This window comes from Carcharodon carcharias, chromosome 1 (genome assembly GCF_017639515.1).
Source record: "Carcharodon carcharias isolate sCarCar2 chromosome 1, sCarCar2.pri, whole genome shotgun sequence".
In the NCBI taxonomy this organism is placed as follows: Eukaryota; Metazoa; Chordata; class Chondrichthyes; order Lamniformes; family Lamnidae; genus Carcharodon; species Carcharodon carcharias.
Genome location: NC_054467.1, coordinates 31,581,518 through 31,602,526, shown reverse-complemented (window position 1 = coordinate 31,602,526; position 21,009 = coordinate 31,581,518). Strand labels below are relative to the sequence as shown.

Here is a 21,009-nt window from a genome sequence, read left to right as displayed (position 1 = left end):
CAAGTGGAGAGCTGGGGGCGGGTCAGGAGGGGGAAGTAAGAGCTGGTGCGGGGCAGGAACAGCGCGCGGTGGGGCGGGGCAAAAGGAAAGCCCCCGGGGGGGGGGGGGGGGGGGGGGGGCGTGAAATTGATTTTCCCCAAGCGGTTGCGAAAGGGACGGTTTTTCGCTTCCTTGATTGGTTCGCCTTCCGTTGCCTTGATTGGCCATTCTGTCAGAACACTCTGATTGGCTAATCAGGGACTTCCATGGATGTGCTCGTATGAGGACAGTTTGTAGAGGCGTCAGTGTGTACCTGCGGCCTAATGGACTTCCTCTTTGGAAGAATTCGCGTGGTAAAAAAGAAATCACCTTTTACCGAACTTTATGAAAATCGCGCTCCGTTTGAATGTTTGGGGTTAAAAATGAGCCAACTGTTAGAATTTGTTTTGGGGAAAAAATCGCTCCGAAGTGTCTTTGAATACGAACTGTGTGAAATAATCACGGGTGATGGTACCGGTGGTAATTTTTGGAGGCACTGGGGTTAATCTATAAGAGGTGTAGAAGTTAATCTATAGAAGGCACTTTTTAACCTATAGGAAACATTGGGATTAATATATGGGAGGTCATGTGGTTAATTTGTAGGAGGTACTGGGGTTAATCTATAGGAAACACGGTTTAATATATAGGAGGTACTTGGATTAATCTAACCGAGATACTGGGGTTCGTCTATAGGAACATAATACAAAGGAATACAATACAAAGTTAATTTATAGGAGTTAACTGGTAGATTTGCAAAACCGTGGGAACTGAGGAAAATCTAAGAGCAATGGGACCGATCTTCCAATACCAACAGTAATGTATATTGAGGTGTAAATCCTGGGGTTTTAAAAGAAGTATCTAGTGAGATAGCTGAGGCATTGGTTTTAATTTTCCAAAATTTGGGGAAGGTCCTATTAGATTTGAAGATAGCAAATGTAACTCCATTATTCAAAAAGGGCAGGAGACAGAAAACGAAACTACAGGCCAGTTAGCTTAATATCTGTCATAGGGAAAATGTTAGAAGCTATTATTAAAGAAGTTATAGCAGGGCACTTGGATAAGCTCAAGGTCATAAGGCAGAGTCAACATGATTTTGTGAAAAGGAAATTGTGTTTAACCAACTTATTTGAGTTTGAAGAAGTAAGATGTGCTGTGGATAAAGAGGAACCGATGGAAGTATTGTACTTAGATTTCCAGAAGACATTTGATAAGATGCTGCATCAAAGGTTATTGTGGAAAATAAAAGCTCATGGTATAGAGGTAACATATTGGCATGGATGGCTGGCTAACAGGAGCCAGAGAGTAGGCATAAATGGGTCTTTTTCAGGTTGGCAAGATGTAACAAATGTACCACAGGGATCAGTGCTGGGACCTCAAATGTTTACAATTTATATTAATGACTTGGATGAAGGGTTAGATTGGATGGGATGGCTGCCAAATTTGCTGATGGCACAAAGGTAGGAAAGTAAGTTATGAAGAGGACATAAGGAAGCTACAAACATATAGATACGTTAAGTGAGTGGACAAAGATCTGGCAGATGGAGTATAATGTGGGAAAATGTAAAATTGTCAATTTTGGCAGGAAGAATAAAAGAAGCTTATTACCTAAATGGTGAGAGATTGCAGAGCTCTGAAGTGCAGAGGGTTCTGGGTGTCCTAGTGCATGAATCACAAAAGGCTAGTATGCAAGTACAGCAAGTAATTAGGAAAGCTAATAGAATGTTATAATTTATTGTGAGGGAAATTGAATACAAAAGTAGGGAGGTTATGCTTCTGTTGTACAGGGCACTAGTGAAGACCACATTTGGAGTACTGTGTACAGTATTGGTCACCTTATATAAGGAAAGATGTAAATGCATTGGAAACAGTTCAGAGAAGGTTTACCAAACTAATCCTTTGAATGGGTGGGTTGTCTTATGAGGAAAGGTTATGCATACAAGGCTTGTATCTGCTGAAGTTTAGAAGAATAAGAGGCGACTTGATTGAAATATAGAAGATCCTAAGAGGTCTTGACAGGGTGGATGTGGAGAGGATGTTTCCCCTTGTGGGAGAATCTAGAACTCGGGGTCACTGTTTAAAAATATGGGGCTGCCCATTTAAAACAGAGATGAGGTGAAATTCTTTTCACTGAGTCTCGTGAGTCTTTGGAACTCTTCCTGAAAAGTTGGTGGAAGCAGAGTCTTTGAATATTTTTAAGGCAGAGGTGGGTAGATTATTGGTAAGAAAAGAGGTGATAGGCTATCAGCGGTAGATAGGATGCAGATTTCAGGTTACTATCAGATCAGCCATGATCTTATTAAATGTCGAAGCAGACTCTAGAGGCTAAATGGCCTACTCCTGTTGGCTCCAGGGAAGTCCTGATTCAGCATGCGTGCTAACTGCCCAGAAAGTTTAAACTTCCAATGGATATTTTTAAGCACACTGGACCCCTGCAAATCTCTCCAACACTGGACTTCATGCCAGACATTTGGACCTGTTACGCGCTACTCATATATTAAAAATCCTGGTGTAGATCAGTAATTAATAGCAGAGCTGACACCACCAGCCCAGCTCCACACACACACGCACACCTCCATCCCGATTACCCCACGGACCAGACTGCCCACCTCTCTAATCACTCCCATTCCTACTAACATCACTAAAACCCTTAAGACCTTTAAATATTTACCAGAATATGGCAGCTCCAGTTGCAAAAGTTGGGGATGCGCCGTGTCCTCACCTCTCCTGTATTCCACATTCTCATGCCTCTTGGGCAGCATCCTGGGATCCCTGCTCCACCTGGGACCTGAAGACTGCAGTTACGTTTAACAAATATGTTTGCCATTTACCTTTGCTTTGGTCAGCAGCAATTGGAACTGAATTGCTGCTGACTGGAAGATCTGGCCCAATAAATGTCAATCTGGAATTTTTTCATGACCATTGAGAAATTCCAAAAACTTTGTAGAATTAGAATAATTCACATAATACTAATAGGAACTTTGAACATAACCATTACTACGTTATTCAACAAAGATGCTTCATTCATACATGTGTAGAATTACAATAATTCATATTTGACTTATAGGAACATTGAACCAAACTTTTACAATATTATTCATTAACAAAGATGCTTTGCGCATAGACTCTGCCTCGTGGCCTCCTCGCCCCGCATAGACCCTCCTCATCATTACTCAACAATGTGTAACACACTTCCACAATTTCTTTTCGCTAACTTCCATGATTTCCTTTCGAGGAAATTCTACTCCTGGCCCAATAACATTCTGCCACTTGCATGAGTGACTTTTTCTGAAATTCTCGTTGACAAATGTGACTCAGATTACATGAAGCCCTTCTTGGCTGCTTCTTTGGAAGCAAGTTCACACATGCATTTTCTTTTGTCTGCTGCGGCTCCTCAGCTCTGCCCCAGCATTTTGCTGTGCGAGGGGAGAGCCAATCAAAGCATTGAAAAATGCCACGAAGAAACACCCAGTCGTGCAAACTTTTATTATATTCAAGAAAATGCCATGAAGGGGAGGGACAGGGTCCCAGTGGAACAATTATTATTTTCAAAAGAAATGTAATACAACGTAATATTTTGCACAGATATTGTCACTAAGCATTTTACACTGTCTAGTTCTATTTTTGGAATACTCATTCTTCCATTTACTAAATATTAATTCTCTTTTACATTGATTATTCAAGTGTTTGGGATTTTAATGTTTCTGAAAGGCATTTTCAGTAAGTGAAAGTTGAGCTGTGCCAGTGCTAAGAACAAAATAATGTTGCCCAAATGTAAAAAGGAACACACATTCTCAGAGGCCACCATGTTTATAGGGGGCAATATGCAGCAGGGTACATGTGGCTGCCATATTTAAAGGGGCAGTGTGCAGCAGGGCGCATGCGTGGCTGCAATATTTATAGGGGCAGTGTGCAGCAGGGCACATGCGTGGCTGCAATAGTTATAGTGGCAGTGTGCAGCATGGCGCATGCGTGGCTGCAATATTTATAGGGGCAGTGTGCAGCAGGGCACATGCGTGGCTGCAATATTTATAGTGGCAGTGTGCAGCAGGGTGCATGCGTGGCTGCAATATTTATAGGGGCCGTGTGCAGCAGGGCGCATGCGTGGCTGCAATATTTATAGGGGCCGTGTGCAGCAGGGCGCATGCATGGCTGCAATATTTATAGGGGCAGTGTGCAGCAGGGCGCATGCGTGGCTACCATATTTATAGGAAAAGTGTGCAGCAGGGTGCATGCGTGGCTGCCATATTTATAGGGGCAATGTACAGCAGGGCGCATGCGTGGCTGCCATATTTATTCGGGCAGTGTGCAGCAGGGCACATGCGTGGCTGCCATATTTATAGGGGCAGTGTGCAGCAGGGCACATGCGTGGCTGCCATATTTATAGGGGCAGTGTGCAGCAGGGCGCACGTGCAGCCACCATAGGCTAGGAAGCAGGAGGAGAGAAGTTGTGAATTTCTATCCTAGACTGACAGTGATAGTTTTTTTGTAAACTCACTCCTCTTACAGGGGGTTACTCGCTTCAATGAGACCTGAATATCATCAGCCTTTGAATGTGGAACAAGAAATGTTTTAACTAATCACACAGCCTAAAAAGACATTGCCCCAATCACAGCAGAGAGAAACCGTATACGTGTTCTTTATGTAGGCGAGGCTTCAACTGATTGCCCATCCTGGAGGGAGACAAGACACCCACCATGGAGAAACCATGGAAATGTGGATATTGTGGGAAAGGATTCAGCTACCCATCCCAGATAGAAAATCATCGACGCAGTCACACCGGGGAGAGACCTTTCAGCTGCTCCATTTGTGAGGAAGAATTTACTCAGAAATCCAGCCTTTTGACACACCAACGAATTCACACTGGGGAGAGACCATTCGTCTGCTCTGAATGTGGGAAAGGATTTACTCAATCAGCCAGCCTGCGGAGACACCAGCGAGTTCACACTGGGAAGAGACCGTATACCTGCTCCGTGTGTGGGAAGGGATTCACTCAGTCAGCCAACTTTCTGAGACATCAGCGAATTCACACTGGAGAGAAGCCATTCACCTGCTCCATGTGTGGGAAAGGATTTATTCAGTCATCTGAGCTTCTGACACACCAGCGAGTTCACACTGAGGAGAGACCTTTTCAATGCTCTGACTGTCGGAAACGCTTTAAAAGTACAAAGCAGCTCCTTGCCCATCAGCGCACTCACACTGGGGAGAGGCCATTCACCTGCTCCGTTTGTGCAAAGGGATTCACTCGTTCATCCACCTTACTGACACACCAGCAAGTTCACACTGGGGAGAAGACATTCATCTGTCCTCAGTGTGGGAAGGGATGCATTACTTCATCCCACCTACTGATACACCAGCGGGTTCACACTGGAGAGAGGCCGTTCACCTGTTCAATGTGTGGGAAGGGATTCATTCAGTCATCACACCTCCAGAAACACCGGAGAGTTCACAAGTGATTGAAGGGGTTGGATGCAGCTCTTATTGCTGCTGTTAATCACATCAGGACTATTCATTTTCACAGTTGGAATTTGTTTCTGCTAATGTTAAAAATCCCTATATCTTTAATTAAAAATGAATTTGATTAGTTTAATTTGATGATTAATTAATGTAATAAAATTTAACTGGCTGTTCTTGGGTGACTTTTTTGAATATAATAAAAAAATTCACCTGATTGGCTGTTCCTTTGTGGCAGTTTCCAGTGCTTCGATTTTTCTCTCCCCTCACACATCAGGGACTTGGCTATGTGAGTCCTCATTTGCTGCTGAAAGCTTCTGAGGGAATCCACTTGTTTTCACTCTTCTGAGGGAATCATGCTTGTGAAGGAGGTACTTAGAAGATGCTTGTTGATAATATTATGGAGCTACTATTAACATCGGAACAATTTTTCTCAGCATGAAGCTCCTACAGCAGGCTGTCTGGAGGTATTTGTGAGAAGATAACTGTATTAGTCACGAACATCTGCCCCCTTTGTTGGGTTTGGTCAAAGATTTGCTGTATGCTCACACTAATGAGGATCTTCAGTGAAACTATGCCAAACTGACAGGGGATCCCATAGCAGAGGCTGCACCAGCTACTTTCAAATATGCCACATGGCGGTACAACTGAAGACAACTCTGGACTGTCTGCCACAGACAGGACTTGCCTCACCATGGAAGCAACAGTACAAATTATGCTGAGGCTGCAAAGCAAATCCTAAAAGACCAGATCTTCCAGTGTGTAAAGGGCATGTAAAGTTGTTAAGTTTCTTGCTGATGAGGATGGTGGGGTGTTATGAAAGGAGGATCATGGATTTGGCAAATGGGAAAATAAATGCAACCAGATAGAGGAGATACCTTTCCAGGGGTGGCAAGATAACTGCGGAGATGGTGACACCATTGGAATCTGGCTTATTTAAGGTACAAAGTGCATCCACTGCTGACAAGTATCAAGTGGACATAGAGATTGGAATGTGCACATGGCTTTTTGAGTTCAAAGGCGCACTTTGTAAGCATCAATATACCATAGTGAAACATTATAGGATTCATTCAACTTCCTCCCTATCAATGTTGATAGAATGCACCTAAAGCTGCTCTACCTAGCTACTGGAAATGAAAATATACTAGAGGGTTGGTTTGTCCCCCTGCCTGCAGGTCCCCATAAAGCACACCAGAGAGAAAAAGTCCCCACAGGTACATGTGCAAGCTGAACATATGCAGGAAACCATGGGAAGCAGAAATAATTACATAAATGGTGACCGTGGTCATTCTCAGATAGAGTGGAACCTTGAGAGATTAGAAGTGGATGTGATGAAAGTGACACATTGTCTTCTGAAACAGATGAGAGAAAATCCCCAGGAACTTATGCCAGCAGTTCAAGCATTGCACAGCAAAGTCAGAAACAGACGACTGATTCTGCAACTGTGTCTGCACTGATGACATTTGGGGAGTATGTTGGGGCTGCTGCTTCCTTGGCTCCCAGGTACAAGTTTGGACCATTGCAATTACGACGAGGCACAGAAATCAAGGTACAACCAACTGCAGCTAGCAAGAGAATAAGTGCACTTGGTGGAAGATGCTGCCTTCAAACAAGAAGGAAACTGAAAATTGCTGGTGGGTGCAGAGAAGCTGCAGCAGAAGAAATGAAAATGCATGCGTGAATTTACTTCCAAAATGACAGCCAAGGAGGACAACACATAACCTGTGTCATTGTGTGTCAGTCAGCAAGAATTTCAGAAAAAGTCACTCATTCAAATGCTAAAATGTTGTTGGTAGTAGAGGTTCGTTAACTTCCTGATTTAATTTTAAGAAAAGAAGTGTGTTACACATTGTCTGGGAGTGGTGAGGGATGTCTATGAGCGATGAGGTGGTCACGAGGCCAAATCTATGCAGGAAGTATATTTGATGATGAATAATATTATAAAAGTTATGTTCAAAATTTCTCCTGGTCTTATATGAATTATTGTAATGCTACACATGTATACGCAAAGCATCTCACTAATATAGTAGAAGTTATGTTTAAAGTTCATATTAATATTAATTCTACACATGTACTGAAGCATCTTTGTGGAGTAATGTAGTAAAGGTTATGTTCAAAGTTCCTATTAGTATTATGTGAATTATTCCAATTCTACACAGTTGTTGGTATTTCCCAACAGTCTTTTTAAAAAATTGCAGGTTGAAATTTAATGGGCCAGATCTTCCAGTCAGCAGCAATGCTGTTGTGATTGCTGCTGACTGCAAGCAAAGATAATTACAAATCTATTTGTTCTTTGTAACTACAACTGGGTGCAGCAGGGATCCCAGGATGCAGCCCAAGGGGTAAAAGAACAGGGTGTGCAGGAGAGGTGAAGACACCTCCCCACCCCCCAGCTCCCTTTCCTGACTCCTCCCTTTCCTGACTCAAGCTGCTGCATTCTGGTAAATTTTAACGGTCTTGAGGATTTTCGTGAAGTTTTAAGGATTGAGTGGAGAGGAATGGGTAATTGGGGTGGTGGACATTGTGGTCAGGAGTAGGCTGGGGTGGGGTTTGGTAGTGGGTGAGCTCTTCTATTAATCACTGACCTATGCCAGGACTTTTCCGTGAAACTGTACTCGTGAAAGTAGAGCGTAACAGGTCCAAATGTCCGCTATGAAGTTCTGTGTCAGACAATTCTTTGCAGGGGCTCGGGTGCGCAAAACTGTCCATCAGAAGTTTAAATTTCCAGGGCAGTTAGCGCTTATGCCAGGTCAGGACTTCCATGGGGCCTCAATGCGCAACAGCATATGTACACCTCAAAGTAGGTTGCTGTTGGTATTGGTAAATCTGGCCCATTGCTCTTAAATTTTCATGATTCCTTGGATTTTAAAACTCTACCAGTCCTATAAATTAACCCTAATACCCCCTGTAAATGAACCCCAGAATCTTCCACAGATTACCCCATGATCTCCTGTAAATTACACCATGACTTCCTATAGATTAACCCCAGTACCTCCTCTACTCAGAGTAACTCCTATCAGTTACCCCATGACCTCCTATAAATTAACCTCAGTGCCTCCTACAAATTACCTCTGCGTGCGCTAAAAAAATAACCCCAGTACCTCCAAAAATTACCACAGTACCATCAGCCCTGATTATTTCACAAACAGTTCATGTTCATGTTCGAAGTTGCTTGGGGATTTCTTCTCCATATAAGTTTGCTCTGTTTGCTGATTTTATCCCCAAACAGTTCAAACAAAGCATGATTGTCAGATCGTTCGGTAAAAGGCCATTTCTTTTTAGCCAAGCAAATTCTTCCAAATGGTAACTCCATTAGGCCACGCATACATGCTGAAGCATGTTCAAACTGCCTTCCTGTGAGCAAGTCCATGGAAGTCCCTGATTAACCAATCAGACTGTGCTGATGGAATCCCATTCAATCAATGGGAAATCAATGAATTAACAGAAACTTCCACTTTTTAATTGTTAATTTTGCTGTAAAATGTCTCGAAAAAGTTACATTTGTTAAGTGATATGTAACTGTTTTTTAATGGTGTACTACATTCCTAATTACTGCCAAACACCCTCCCTGGCTCTGAAAAGCTCATTTTAAATTTCTTCATTATAAAAAGAATTCTTCAGATTTTATTCATTTTTAAAGTTTGTTTCTGATATTTTAGCTTTATCTTAATTAAATCATAATTTATTTTGCTATCGAAAAATTTGAGTTAGAAGCAATGCTTTTAACTTCCCTGCTTTGCTACCTGTGAGAATACTTAAGCCCTCCCTTGATGACAACACATCTGAGGATATCTAGAGACCGCTTGACTTGGCACCAGATTTAAATTGCCATCGGGAGAGGGGAAATCCATGCCACAGAGATTGCTAGATGTTTGTAGGCAGCTTTCAAAGTCAGTAGTGAGTACTGCTACTTTGCCACTGACCATGAAATCCTAGGTGAGAAGTTGCTGTCCGGGTTGCCCTGCTATTCCATAAGCTGCAGTACATAGTAATCGGTATCACAGTGCAAGACGGGGCATTCCATGCATGCAGTGGGGTGAAGTTGATGTACTTATCTACTAACACAGCAGAAAAATTAAAGTTTACCTGTTCAAGTAGTGTAAGTAACTTTTTTAATGATGTGGTTGCTGTCAAACAACCTGCTATGGCACTGAAACGTTTATTTTACAAGTGTGAAATCTCATTCATCAAACTTTAACGATTGCTGGAGATTTTTTCTAGTTTTTCTTTGTCTTTTATCTTGCCCTCTTAATCCTGTCTTTCTTTATCCTCACTTTATTTTGCATTCTGTGCATGATTTTACATTGAGTTAAATATTCTAACATGCACTTCTTTGTTTAAACTAAGTAAGGATTCTTCAATGCAATTTTTTTAACTATTCGCTCGTGGGATGTAGACGTTGCTGGCTAGCATTTATTGCCCATCCCTAATTGCCCTTGTTCAGAGGGCATTTTTAAGGGTCAACCACATTGCTGTGGATCTGGAGTCAATTGGTTGAGGAGATACACCATTGCCCTATTCACACAGATCTCAGCTCCCCTGTAGAGGGCGCTGTGCTGTTTTGGCTGACTAATTACCACAAATGTCAGTGTAAAAGCCCACAGAACATCTGATCAAGTGGAAGTGTAATTAGCTGAAAGTAACGCATTCTCTGATCACAAAATGTGGACTTGTATGTGTGTGTGTACATATATATATATATATATATATTTAGAGTGCATATATTATGTGGATTTATGTATTTGTGTATATATATTGTGTGTGTCACGACAATATCTAACATTCCAGTTTGGCATTCTTTTGTAGCTACAGGTGGTGTCAGGTGGATCAGGGGAGGATTTGTGCCTAGAGGCTGCATCTTTAGGTTATCGGTCTGGATAATGGGATGGGTGACTGAATCACAACAGAGTTTTTATTAAAAAGGAAAAGCCTGAAGGCTGTGGTCCTATATACCAGGGAGAGAGACATCAAGGTTTGGCAGGACTAAAAGGTAATGAACTTTAAGTATCACCAATATAACCCTAATATTAACATGTGACACTATTATAAATCACTATTATGCCACCTCTCTCGCTGTGATCTCTGATTGATGTCTCTGACTTTGTTTCCCACTGTCTCAGCCCTATCTTTTTCACCTGATTTCTTTCTGGCTTCCATCCTCTCATTGATTTTTGTCCCTGTCAGATTGTTATTTCACACTTTTCTATCCACCTCATGTTTCTGCTTTCTTACCCCCTTCACAAATGCTGATCGCTCCTGTTTTTAGTTCCATATTGTCCTTCCTCAGTGGGGCCTGTGAAGTTGATTTCTCCCTGTACTGCATCCCAGGGTCTGTCTTTGTCTTTGTCCATCGCTGTATTTGTGGTCACAAAGTGCTAGAACGTACAATATGGTAGGGAAAGTCTGTTGGCAGGCAGTGTTGGGGAACTAGAGTGCCCAATTTTATAACTTACCTCCCTGTCTTGGGTACAAAAGTGGCAGTCTTCAGGCCGGGCTGAGGGCAGAATGGAGGGGTGAGGAGACATCTGCTGGCCAGTGTGCATGAGTGGGAGAGAGGCTTTCCTCCATCTCCCTCTGTTGGCTGCCTTCTGTCACCTCAGAGAATAAGCAGTTTGAGAGAATTCACTCATTGCATGGTTCAGTTGGGGTGCACAGGTAACACCTTCCTTGCATGTAGATTAGGGCTGCCACCGCTTGAGGATTATCATGGAGAATCCAAGAATTAAACATTAGGACAGCTGCAAGTAACCAGAAAGAGTGTTGGGGGGGCAGTGGGGGGGGCATTAAAAATGGCGTACTCTTTATCATTTTCTTTGAACAGTTTTGTTTATTAATTATAAAAATATCAAATGGGAAAAAGGCTGACTGACAATCAACGTTCATTCAGTTGGGTAATGAAGAGCCTAACTGCTTTCCAATTGATATGGGAAAGCGGAACACTGAGGGTGTCCATTGACAGGACTATGGGGGCAGGGAAGTTGGATGTCGTGATGAAACCTCTAGGAACGTGTCCATTCAGGGTTGGCAACACTAACTTGATTTTGTTGCAGGAAATACAAATTAGAAAGAGTAATGCAGAGGCAGGTGATTTGATGAGAAAAATAGGCAAAAGATAGCAACTATGATATTGGGGCTGAGTCAGAGATTCAGGGGCTTGGAACACTCTTACACTCTTCACACTGTCTTCGCTTCATGTTCACTGCAACACTATGATTTGACCTTATTAACCTAAAAAAAACAACACTGTTGATTGGGTGGCGGGGTGGTAAAGGAAGTGGGATCATGAGAATGTATAGGTAAAATGAGTTGGGGAGACAACTGCTTAGAGGAACAGGAATACATTTGTGAAGTGAAAATTGTGGGGAGAGCAGCTGTTTAGAAAACCTTGGGGCAATTATGATCAGTTTTGTGTTTTGCATAAATGTATATCTCAAAGCATTGGCGAAATACCACCAGCAGTGTCTTTGCAAGATCCTCTAAATCTGGTGGCAAGAAAGGCAGTCCAACAATTGAGTCCTCTCCGAAGCCAAAATGCCCAGCATCGAAGTGCTAATAAAGCCAGCTCCGCTGGGCAGGATATGTCACTCATATGCCTGACACCAGACATCTAAAGCAGTTGCTCTACTCAGAGCTCAGAGGAAACTCCCAGGAGGACAGTTTGAAACACTTTAGTACTGTCCTCAAAGCATCCCTGAAGAGATCAAACATCCCTGCAGACTCATAGGAGTCCCTGACTTGTGATCGACCAAAATGGAGAAGATTCATTCTGAAACGCAGGAAAAGACTTCATTAGGAACATGCAGAGGCAAACTCTAGGCACTGGAGAGAGCACACAAACTCATTTACCCAACCCTTCAAGTACCACCTGCCCTGCATATGGCAGAATCTGCAGATTGTGTATTGGACTTATCAGCCATCTCAGAACCCATTAAACTTGAGTGTAAGCATGTCATCCTCAATCCCGAAGGACTGGCTAAGAAGAAGGATACGCAAATGTTGTTTAACTTTCAGATTTTCTTTTAGATTAAATCAAGTTAATTGTTTGAGTAAGAGTTTAAAATAAATTGTGCCATCTTAAAATGTAAAAAAAAATCAACATTTTCCAGGGGACATGCCCTCAGATCCTCCAAAAAATGTTTGCAATCCCATTTGGAAGAAGTATGCACAACGTGAAATTTTCTGCCTGCACCCTTCTTCCTAAACATGTCAATGGGTTTGCATGTCAAGAAGGTTAAATTTATTTGCTCAAATTCTGGTTCATAATTTAAAGGTTTTTTGAATCCCAATTGGAAACAAAGCTCAAAAGAAGGAATCCAACAGCTGGGTTAATAAACAGCTGTCCACAGAGATTTTTGCAGGCTTTTGAGTGGAGACTTGCTATTGTTGGGTCTCTGATTCAGCACAGAACCCTCTATGGGGGATCTGTGCCATCTGTGAGCAGGACAAGCAACAGCAAGACTCTTCAACCAATCAGATTGAAGAATCCTCAAAGTGTGAGACACTTTGGGTGAATCTTCCAGACTTTGAAAATTTTCAGGCATCAACCCATTTGGGGCAGCAATGGGTCTTCAGGCATGATCTCACAAGAACTAACCAATTACCAACCTGTTTCTAGGATCACTGGGATGGCAAGTGGGCTGAGGACAATGGACAATGCCCATTGAAAGAAACCATGCTCACTGAAACAGACCAGACCATTGAAATAGATCATCAACATTGAAATGGATCATGCTCATTGAAACAGATAATGCCCCTTGAAACATAGGGAGCTGTATTTAAGAGTGAGCTTATAGTATGTATATCCTATATATTTTAGGATATTTTCTATTCCATTCTTGGGTGTCGATGCATTGTGCATCATTTTTGGTCAAAAGGTGATTGAGTAATGTTCTCTTCTAGTTCTGCCAATACTGCTGTGAAATTGATCATTAAGGGCTCCCTTCTCTCCTGGCTGGGAAGATTCCAAGTTGGTTACACAGTCTGTACTGAAATAACTAATCTCAGCCAGGATGCTTGTAGAAATGCTGTAATAGGGCTTAGCACTGCCATAAGAAAGGAAGAATCAACCGCAGTTTATTTTCATGATGGCTATTTTGTGACCTTTTCTGGAAGTGCATCTGTTGCTTTCAGAACCCTCAGCCAAATGGCCTTTATTCATATGTAAGCACTGCCACTATATGCTGGCAAGGTAGACATAAAAGCCAAGTCCATTCCTGTCCGCAGCTGATCTCCATACATGTTGCTGCAGAAAAAGGAGGAGGATCGCTGGACAATATTTTCTTCACTAACCGAGGAGGGCTGAGGCCAATTTCCACAAGCTTTACCCTAGATTAACTCAGCACTGACTGGGAATCAAACTTTGAGCCTCTCTGTTCTATGCAGCTACTTTACTTTTAAAATGAACTCCTGAGAATTTTTTTTTGGGGCTGGGGGTGTTATATCCATTTGGTGCCACTTAAGAAGAAACTCCTCTGCCTCCGGGGATGAGGTTTATTGCTGATTTAGAGATATTTGCATGCAGCTGCACTGTCCAGTGACATGTACCACTCCTGTTAATAATTTCTCAGCATGAGATAGCTGAAATTCCAAAAGCTAAAGGTTACCAGCATATTATTTTTTCTAAAGTTGTTTCGCTCTTTCTCACTCTCTTCAAAGCAGTGACACATGTTGTGGTATAGTTCCATGATAAGCCCACCAATATCTTGCCCAAGTGGGCATTCTACGTGTGCAAGCCTATACGCTGAGTGAAGGCAGAATGCTCAACCTCGGGGGCATCACAGCCAAACCTGCCGTCACCTGACATGCACACTTTTCAGCAGTAGTCCCTTAACAGGAACCAGGAAACATGAACCCGAGGGTGTTATGTAATATTTCCAACCACAATCTCCTCCTCAGAACTGTGGATAGATCCATATGTTTTTCCCCACTCTAGGCCAGTGACACAAATCCCAATTACTCTGTGCCTCCATGGCTGGGATTAGCACATTCAGCACTAGCCAGAACTCAAATGTCAGATTTTTAAAAATTCACTCACGGGATATGGGCACCGCTGGCTGGACCAGCATTTATTGCCCATCCCTAGTTGCTCTTATGGTGGTGAACTGCCTTCTTGAACCACTGCAGTCCATGTGGTCTAGATACACCCACAGTGCTGTTAGGAAGGTAGTTCCAGGATTGTGACCCAGCGACAGTGAAGGAACAGTGATATAGTTCAAAGTCAGGATGGTGAGTGACTTGGAGGGGAACTTCCAGGTGGTGATGTTCCCATCTATCTCTTGCCCATGTCCTCCTAGATGGTTGTGGGTTTGGAAGGTGCTGTTGAAGGAACCTTGATGAGTTCCTGCAGTTCATCTTGTAGATGGTACACACTGCTGCCACTGTGCACTGGTAATGGAGGGAGTGAATGGGTGCCCAGTGTGACCAGATGGTAGCTTTACCCCTGGCACAGCCAGCCAATTACTTTTTTTAAGCTAAACTTCCCAACGAGTTACATTTGATGTTAAGTGTATTAATGATGTAACCTAGTTTGCATTTTGGAAACTGCAGCTACACAGGCATTACACATGAAGTGAGGCAGCTGGCACAGCTACACATCAGCACCAAATGCTCTTGTGTATTACAAGTGCCTGCAGGTTCTTATATGCTTTGGAATGCAATCGAATTAAAATGATCAACCTCAATGATAAATGACTGGGGCTAGGTGTGTAATTGAAACAATTGTCTCAGCATTGGCTTTAAATGAATGTTAATCCAATTATCTAGCGGGTCTTATGGCTGTACCCCTAATAATTAACATTTTTTGTGCAATCGTGTTTGTATAATTGGCATTCCATCCAAACATAATATAAGCAGTGATAGTAATCTGATAGATTTTTACTCTTTTTAAATAAAACACCTGATCCACATGCAATGCACCAGAACTGTATGCTACCATGTGCTCAATACCATAATGAATATAAAGAACGTTAAATGTAGAATTTAGACCAGAATCATTGATCCACCTTCAACATTTGATGTATTTTCCTCAGCGCCGCCTCCCCGCACCCACCACCCCCCCCCCCCAACGCTGTAATTCCCGCAAGTCATTTTCTTCCACCTCGTCAACACTCAGAGCTTGAGTTACATTTGAAAGGCAAGATTAACATTGAAAAGTCAGTCAAACTATAGTGGGTCTTATTCTTACCACGTTTGTTTCCTGCTTTGGATTTTGACGTTCGCTGTCAGTATTTCAGTTCTCGCACGGGAACGGAGAATCAGATGAGTTTGTGGAGTAGTCACGCCCCCTTCAGCATTCAATGTTCCCATATGTCCTCCTATCGAGTGATGATCCGTGTCAAGAGCACAAAAACGGGAAACTTTCCTTAGATTTTGTTTATGTTAGGCACATTAAATCCCAAGTGAAGAAGGCCCCTTGTTTTAGCATTGTATCGAAGCCACCTGTGACACCAAGATGATAACTTTTGGCTACCATCTTTGTGCCATGGGTGACTTCATACAAGACAGGCGGATTTTGACCGCTCATCTACATTCAGTGTCAGTGCTGAAATCTTGAATTTGTTTCTTGTGCTGCGAAAGGCAATGGCCTGGATCTGGTGGTCGTCAGTGGTGAAGGGACCACGAAGAAAGTTATCCAAAAAGACTGAGCGGGCTCTGCGCTGTTGATTTCTCCTATTGCGATGTCAGTTCCATTCTGATGTTCTCCATGGGGGAAGTTATCAAACAGGCCGAGCAGTCAATCAGATTGAAGCATTCTCACAGCAAAACTGGAAGTAAAAGGTGCTGATTATCATTTTTAAAAATCATTTTATGGAGTGCAAAAACATAATAATAATTAGGACATATATATCAGATTAAGGTAAAGACTGAAATGTCACATTTTTAGGGGGAAGATGGTGGCTTAATGGGAATATTGGGGTGGGGGTGATGGAGAGCCGGAGCTGGTAATCTGGAGACCCACGCTAATGCTCTGGTGACATGGGTTCAAATCCCACCAGGACAATTGCTGGAATTTGAATTCAGTTATTAAATCTGGAATATAAAGCTAGTTTCAGTTCGTGGATTGTTCGCTAGTGCCCTTTAGGGAAGAAATCTACCCTCCTTACCTGGTCTGGCCTACATGTGACTCCAGATCCACACCAATGTGGTTGACTCTTAACTGCCTGATGAAATAGTCTTGCAAGTCACTCAGTTCAAAGGCAATTAGGGATGGGCAACAAATGCTGGCCTTGCCAGTGACACCCACCAAGAAAAAAGAAAAAAATTATAAACAATCTTTAAACAAATAAAACAAAAGGTTATTTCATTTTTAAAAATAAATGGAATTTTTATCAAGAAATGGAGGGAATGACATTGAAGACTTCTAACATCAGTTTTACAGGGTCAGAGAGGTTGGTTATTAGTAATTGTGACAACATGGTGTTAAAAATTCAGCTACACTTCATTCAACAAGGCTAAACTTTTACTTTTTTGCAGTGAGAATAATGCCTAAAAGGTGAAGTTCATGTGAAATCACTGAATCTTTGCTGACTGCATCTGCAAAGACTGTAACAGCCCTGAGGAGCAGCAGGGTATCTGATAGCAAACTTCTGGATTTCCAGGTTTAATTGTAAATGTGAAGGCAACAAAAGGTGCTGTAAGTTTTATACAATTTTGACAGTGATCATTGAGAATTTTGCTGTCATTACAAAGGCAAATTCCAGGCTAATAGTGCTCTCCAATTTACTTCTCAGCATTTAGCAATGAGGCTGTGGCTACTGCCACTGGCTATACTGTAATATATTAGCAAAAGACTAAGTGTTCGGTAAAAATCTTTCTTTTTATAAATTGTATCAAAACAATAAACTTTTTTTATCCTTTTCTAATATAGATGATCCCGCAGTGTATGTTTTCACATTTTCAGTTTTTACTCAGTTCAGATTTCAAACTGCTGTTTATCTCAACTTATTACTGTTGGAGCTTCACGAAAATTCATTTCATGGCCACCGTTATTAACTCTCAAGCAAATAACTTTTAGGTCAATTAATATGTTAGTAGAATTTATAAAAGGTTATAATCAGAACAATGTCAATTTTAAACTTGGCAAGTTAAGGCATCACCACCACTATCATGAAATGGTTAGGTATGGGAGTATTTTTGTAATCTCTTATGAACTGTGTGTCTGAGTCCATCTGTGCTGCTATGGGATGTTAGTAAGGAGAACACAGGTGCTTTCCCATAGAGTGGGTAAGCAAAATCAGAGGACAGGCATTCCCAAGGCACTCTTCAACAGTTCTCTGGTAGCATTTCTTCTAGTGCCCTGTCTTACAGCAGTATTAGTATAGATGTGGGAGAAGGTCACAGACCACAGACAGTGAATACTACAGGGAGCCTTTGGAAATTGACTTTACTGTCCCTGAGCTTCAGAGACAACAGCAATCAGAATAGGGGAAGTGTGCATGTGTGGTTGTCAAGTGCGAACAAGAATCAAGTTCAACCACAATGGCATTCACATCCACACATATCAGACCACTAGGCTCATGCGTGGGCTATCTGGGCACAGTGCCAGGATGTTGCTGTTGCTGTGGAACCATTTCTTCCTAAAGCTGTAAACTATTATTGGAAGGAAATTGTGGAGGGAAAAGCACAAGTGTTGCTGAATGATAGTGTCACAAGAGTATAATAATTCTCAATATTTTTGTGATTTATTGTAAAAGTAGGTTAATAGTGTGTTTTGAACAGGTTCTGTGTTTGTGTGCGTGCAGGGGAGATTTAATTGAATTGGGGACAGCTGGTCTGGAGGCTTTGACTCATCAAAAGAAGCTAAATACATAAACATGGCTGAAGTTTTAGAATGTGAGGTGAGGTGAATTTGCGTTTTTAGATAAATCAGGGTAGTTTTAATTTCAAAGAGATACTAGGATGTTACACCTAGCCAAAGAAGCTAGGCCAAACAGTGTGTTTATTTTTCCCAAAGGTTACTGATAATATTAGCACTATGCAATGATTTATATTATGAGAAAAGTAAAGTTCCAAAGACACATAGGAACAATGGAATGTGCATTAAAAGGGAGAAACATGTATAAAGGAGAATGAGGCTATGTGTTGGAAGACGTTGTGAGATCTGCCAGAAGCGTGAAAAGCCTCCAGTAGTTGTGCATTAAGCTGCTGTCTACAGAAACCAAAGCTGGGAAAAACTACTTTGAATTTTGCTGTCCAGGGTATTGTGTTGACTTGTCTGGATCTGTTTAAATCTATTTTTTTACCATTGCCTTAACAGAGGTGTAACTGGAAGCCAGATTAATTAGGGGTTTTAGGAGTTATTATAGTAGTAATTTGTAGACCTATGTATGTGCTTGAGATCTTTTCTTTTGTAAATAAATGTTTAATTTAGTTTTGTAAAAAATCTTTAGAGTCTTGGTAGACTTATTACCACTGAATTCAGGGCGCGCATCTCGAAATAAAATACAAATTGTGAAATCATTGTGACCACGTGATCAAGTTTCCCTCGTGGATTTGATCCGCCTGGCACACATCATCTACTGCATCATAACAAATATCCAAATGCAAATGAGATTTCTATTATTACTGAAGAACAGACCACCCGGAAACCTTTCAAACTTTATACGTTGCACCCGTTTCCATTCTATTGTAACCCAAGCAGTATAAGATTACACCCCAATACCAAAACCCAAGTGACACCAATTTGTTGCAGCTATACTGTACATTGGTAAAGGAGTGGAGGGGGAAATCACTGAGAATCTAAATTAAGTTTTTGTTTTTAAAAATATAGTAGACTTCACATTCTGAAACACCTGCTGGGCCTTTCTGTAAAGAATATGATCAAAAATAAAGTGGTTTGAACTTTTTTTTCATGGTGAGAATAGTCACTGTTGCAATTATAAATGTTGTTCTGTAATTAGATCCATAGCACACACAAATGCCTCCACCAATTTCATGTTTCTCTACCTTTTGCAGTGATAAACTGCAAACAATTTTATAAAATTGATTGCAAATATAAAGAAAGACTTAAAAATTACTGAACATCAAAATTCACTGATAAAACAAAATGCATACATTGAAATCAGTCTGTGCAAATATTAGTACCACACTTGAAAGAAAAAAAACTTGCTTTTCTATTGCACCTTGCATGACCTCAGGATGTCCCAATGCGCTTTACAACAAGTTAAGTACTTTTGAACCTAATAACTGTTGTAATGTAGGAAAGGTGGCATTCAACTTCCATATGCTGCACCAAGGTCTCACACACACTGATGAAATAAATGACCAAATCAGCTGTTTTTATCCAGGTGGTGGTTAAACAATTAACATTGACTAAGAAACTGGGAGAACTCCTCTCGTGGTCTTGGAATAGTCTAGTGGGATCTTTTACATGAATCTTTTACATCATCTGTCTGAGGAGGCAGGAAGGGCAGTAGTTTAACACATTATACAAAAGATAATACCTCTGATAATGACTTCTTCAGTACTACTCTGAGTGCTTTGTGCTCAGATCTCTGGAATGGGACTTGAAACCAAAGCATGCTACCTAAGGCAAATGTGCTAATGCCAAGCCACAGATGACAAGGAAAAAAATAAAGATTGCATTTATATAGCACTTGTCATGACCACCGGATATCTCAAAGCGCTTTACAGCCAATTGAGTACTTTCTTTTTGAAGTGTAGTCATAGCAAACTCCCACAAACTGCAATGTGACAATGACCAAATAGTCTGTTTATGTGATGCCGATTGAGGGATAAGTATTGGCCAGGACCTCAGGGATAACTCCCCTGAACTCCTTTGAAATAATGCCACAGGATCTTTATATCATCATAAAAAGGCAGATGGGGCCTCGGTTTGGTGACTCAGCTGAAAGACAGCACTTCTGACAGGGCCCCCTTGGTACTGCACTGGAGTGTCAGTTTTGATTTTTTTGTATGAAATTCCTTTGTCATTTTATCAAACATATTAACCTATTCACTCCAACCCTCTTTGAACTAATATAACATAGAACATTTTCAAGGCATACCTTTTTTTAATAATTCTGTTGTACTACTCAACTGTAGCTTAGTGGTAAGGTAAATAAATTCTAAGTTATAAGGTCCTATTCCAGAGATTTGAGCATATAATCTAGGCTGACGTTTCAGTGCAGTACTCAGCAAATGTCCTGTTGAATCTGTCGGAGGTGCTGTAATTTGTATTAGACGTTAAATTGTCTGCACTCTCTGGTGGATGCAAAAGTGTCCATGGCACTGTTTCAGAGAAGAGCAGAGGATTTCTCCCAGTGTACACTGACCAATATTTATCCTGCACCAAAACAGGAATATCTGGTCATGGTGACATTGCTGTCTGTGGGGCTCACTGTGTGCAAATTGGATGCAGGTATTCTGCATTACAATACTCCAAAACTATTTGACTGTAAAATGTTTTGTGTTACCCTGGGCTCGTGAAAGGCACGGTATAAATGCAAAAGAGTTATATTCGACTGGAAACTCTTAATTGTTTCTCTCCACAGATGCTGTCAGACGTGCTGGGCATTTCTAACACTTTGTTTTTATTTCAGA

General features: G+C 41.5%; 1 protein-coding gene across 3 annotated transcripts; it reads left to right on the top strand.

The window, feature by feature from the left end:
• The first annotated feature begins 228 nt into the window (after window positions 1-228).
• Window positions 229-10,612, top strand: LOC121286655 (zinc finger protein 774-like). Of its 3 annotated transcripts, none has more exons than XM_041203679.1 (2): window positions 229-332; window positions 4,525-7,545. In XM_041203679.1, the coding sequence occupies exon 2, from the start codon at window positions 4,713-4,715 to the stop codon at window positions 5,469-5,471; it is 759 nt and encodes a 252-aa protein (XP_041059613.1). In that variant the 5' UTR covers window positions 229-332; window positions 4,525-4,712; the 3' UTR covers window positions 5,472-7,545. The 3 variants fall into 3 exon arrangements, 2 of the variants coding, with proteins under 2 accessions (XP_041059613.1, XP_041059694.1); XM_041203760.1 differs by having other exon boundaries at window positions 255-332; window positions 4,664-7,545; XR_005945058.1 differs by lacking the exon at window positions 4,525-7,545 and adding an exon at window positions 10,276-10,612 and having other exon boundaries at window positions 260-332.
• Window positions 10,613-21,009: the final 10,397 nt, after the last annotated feature.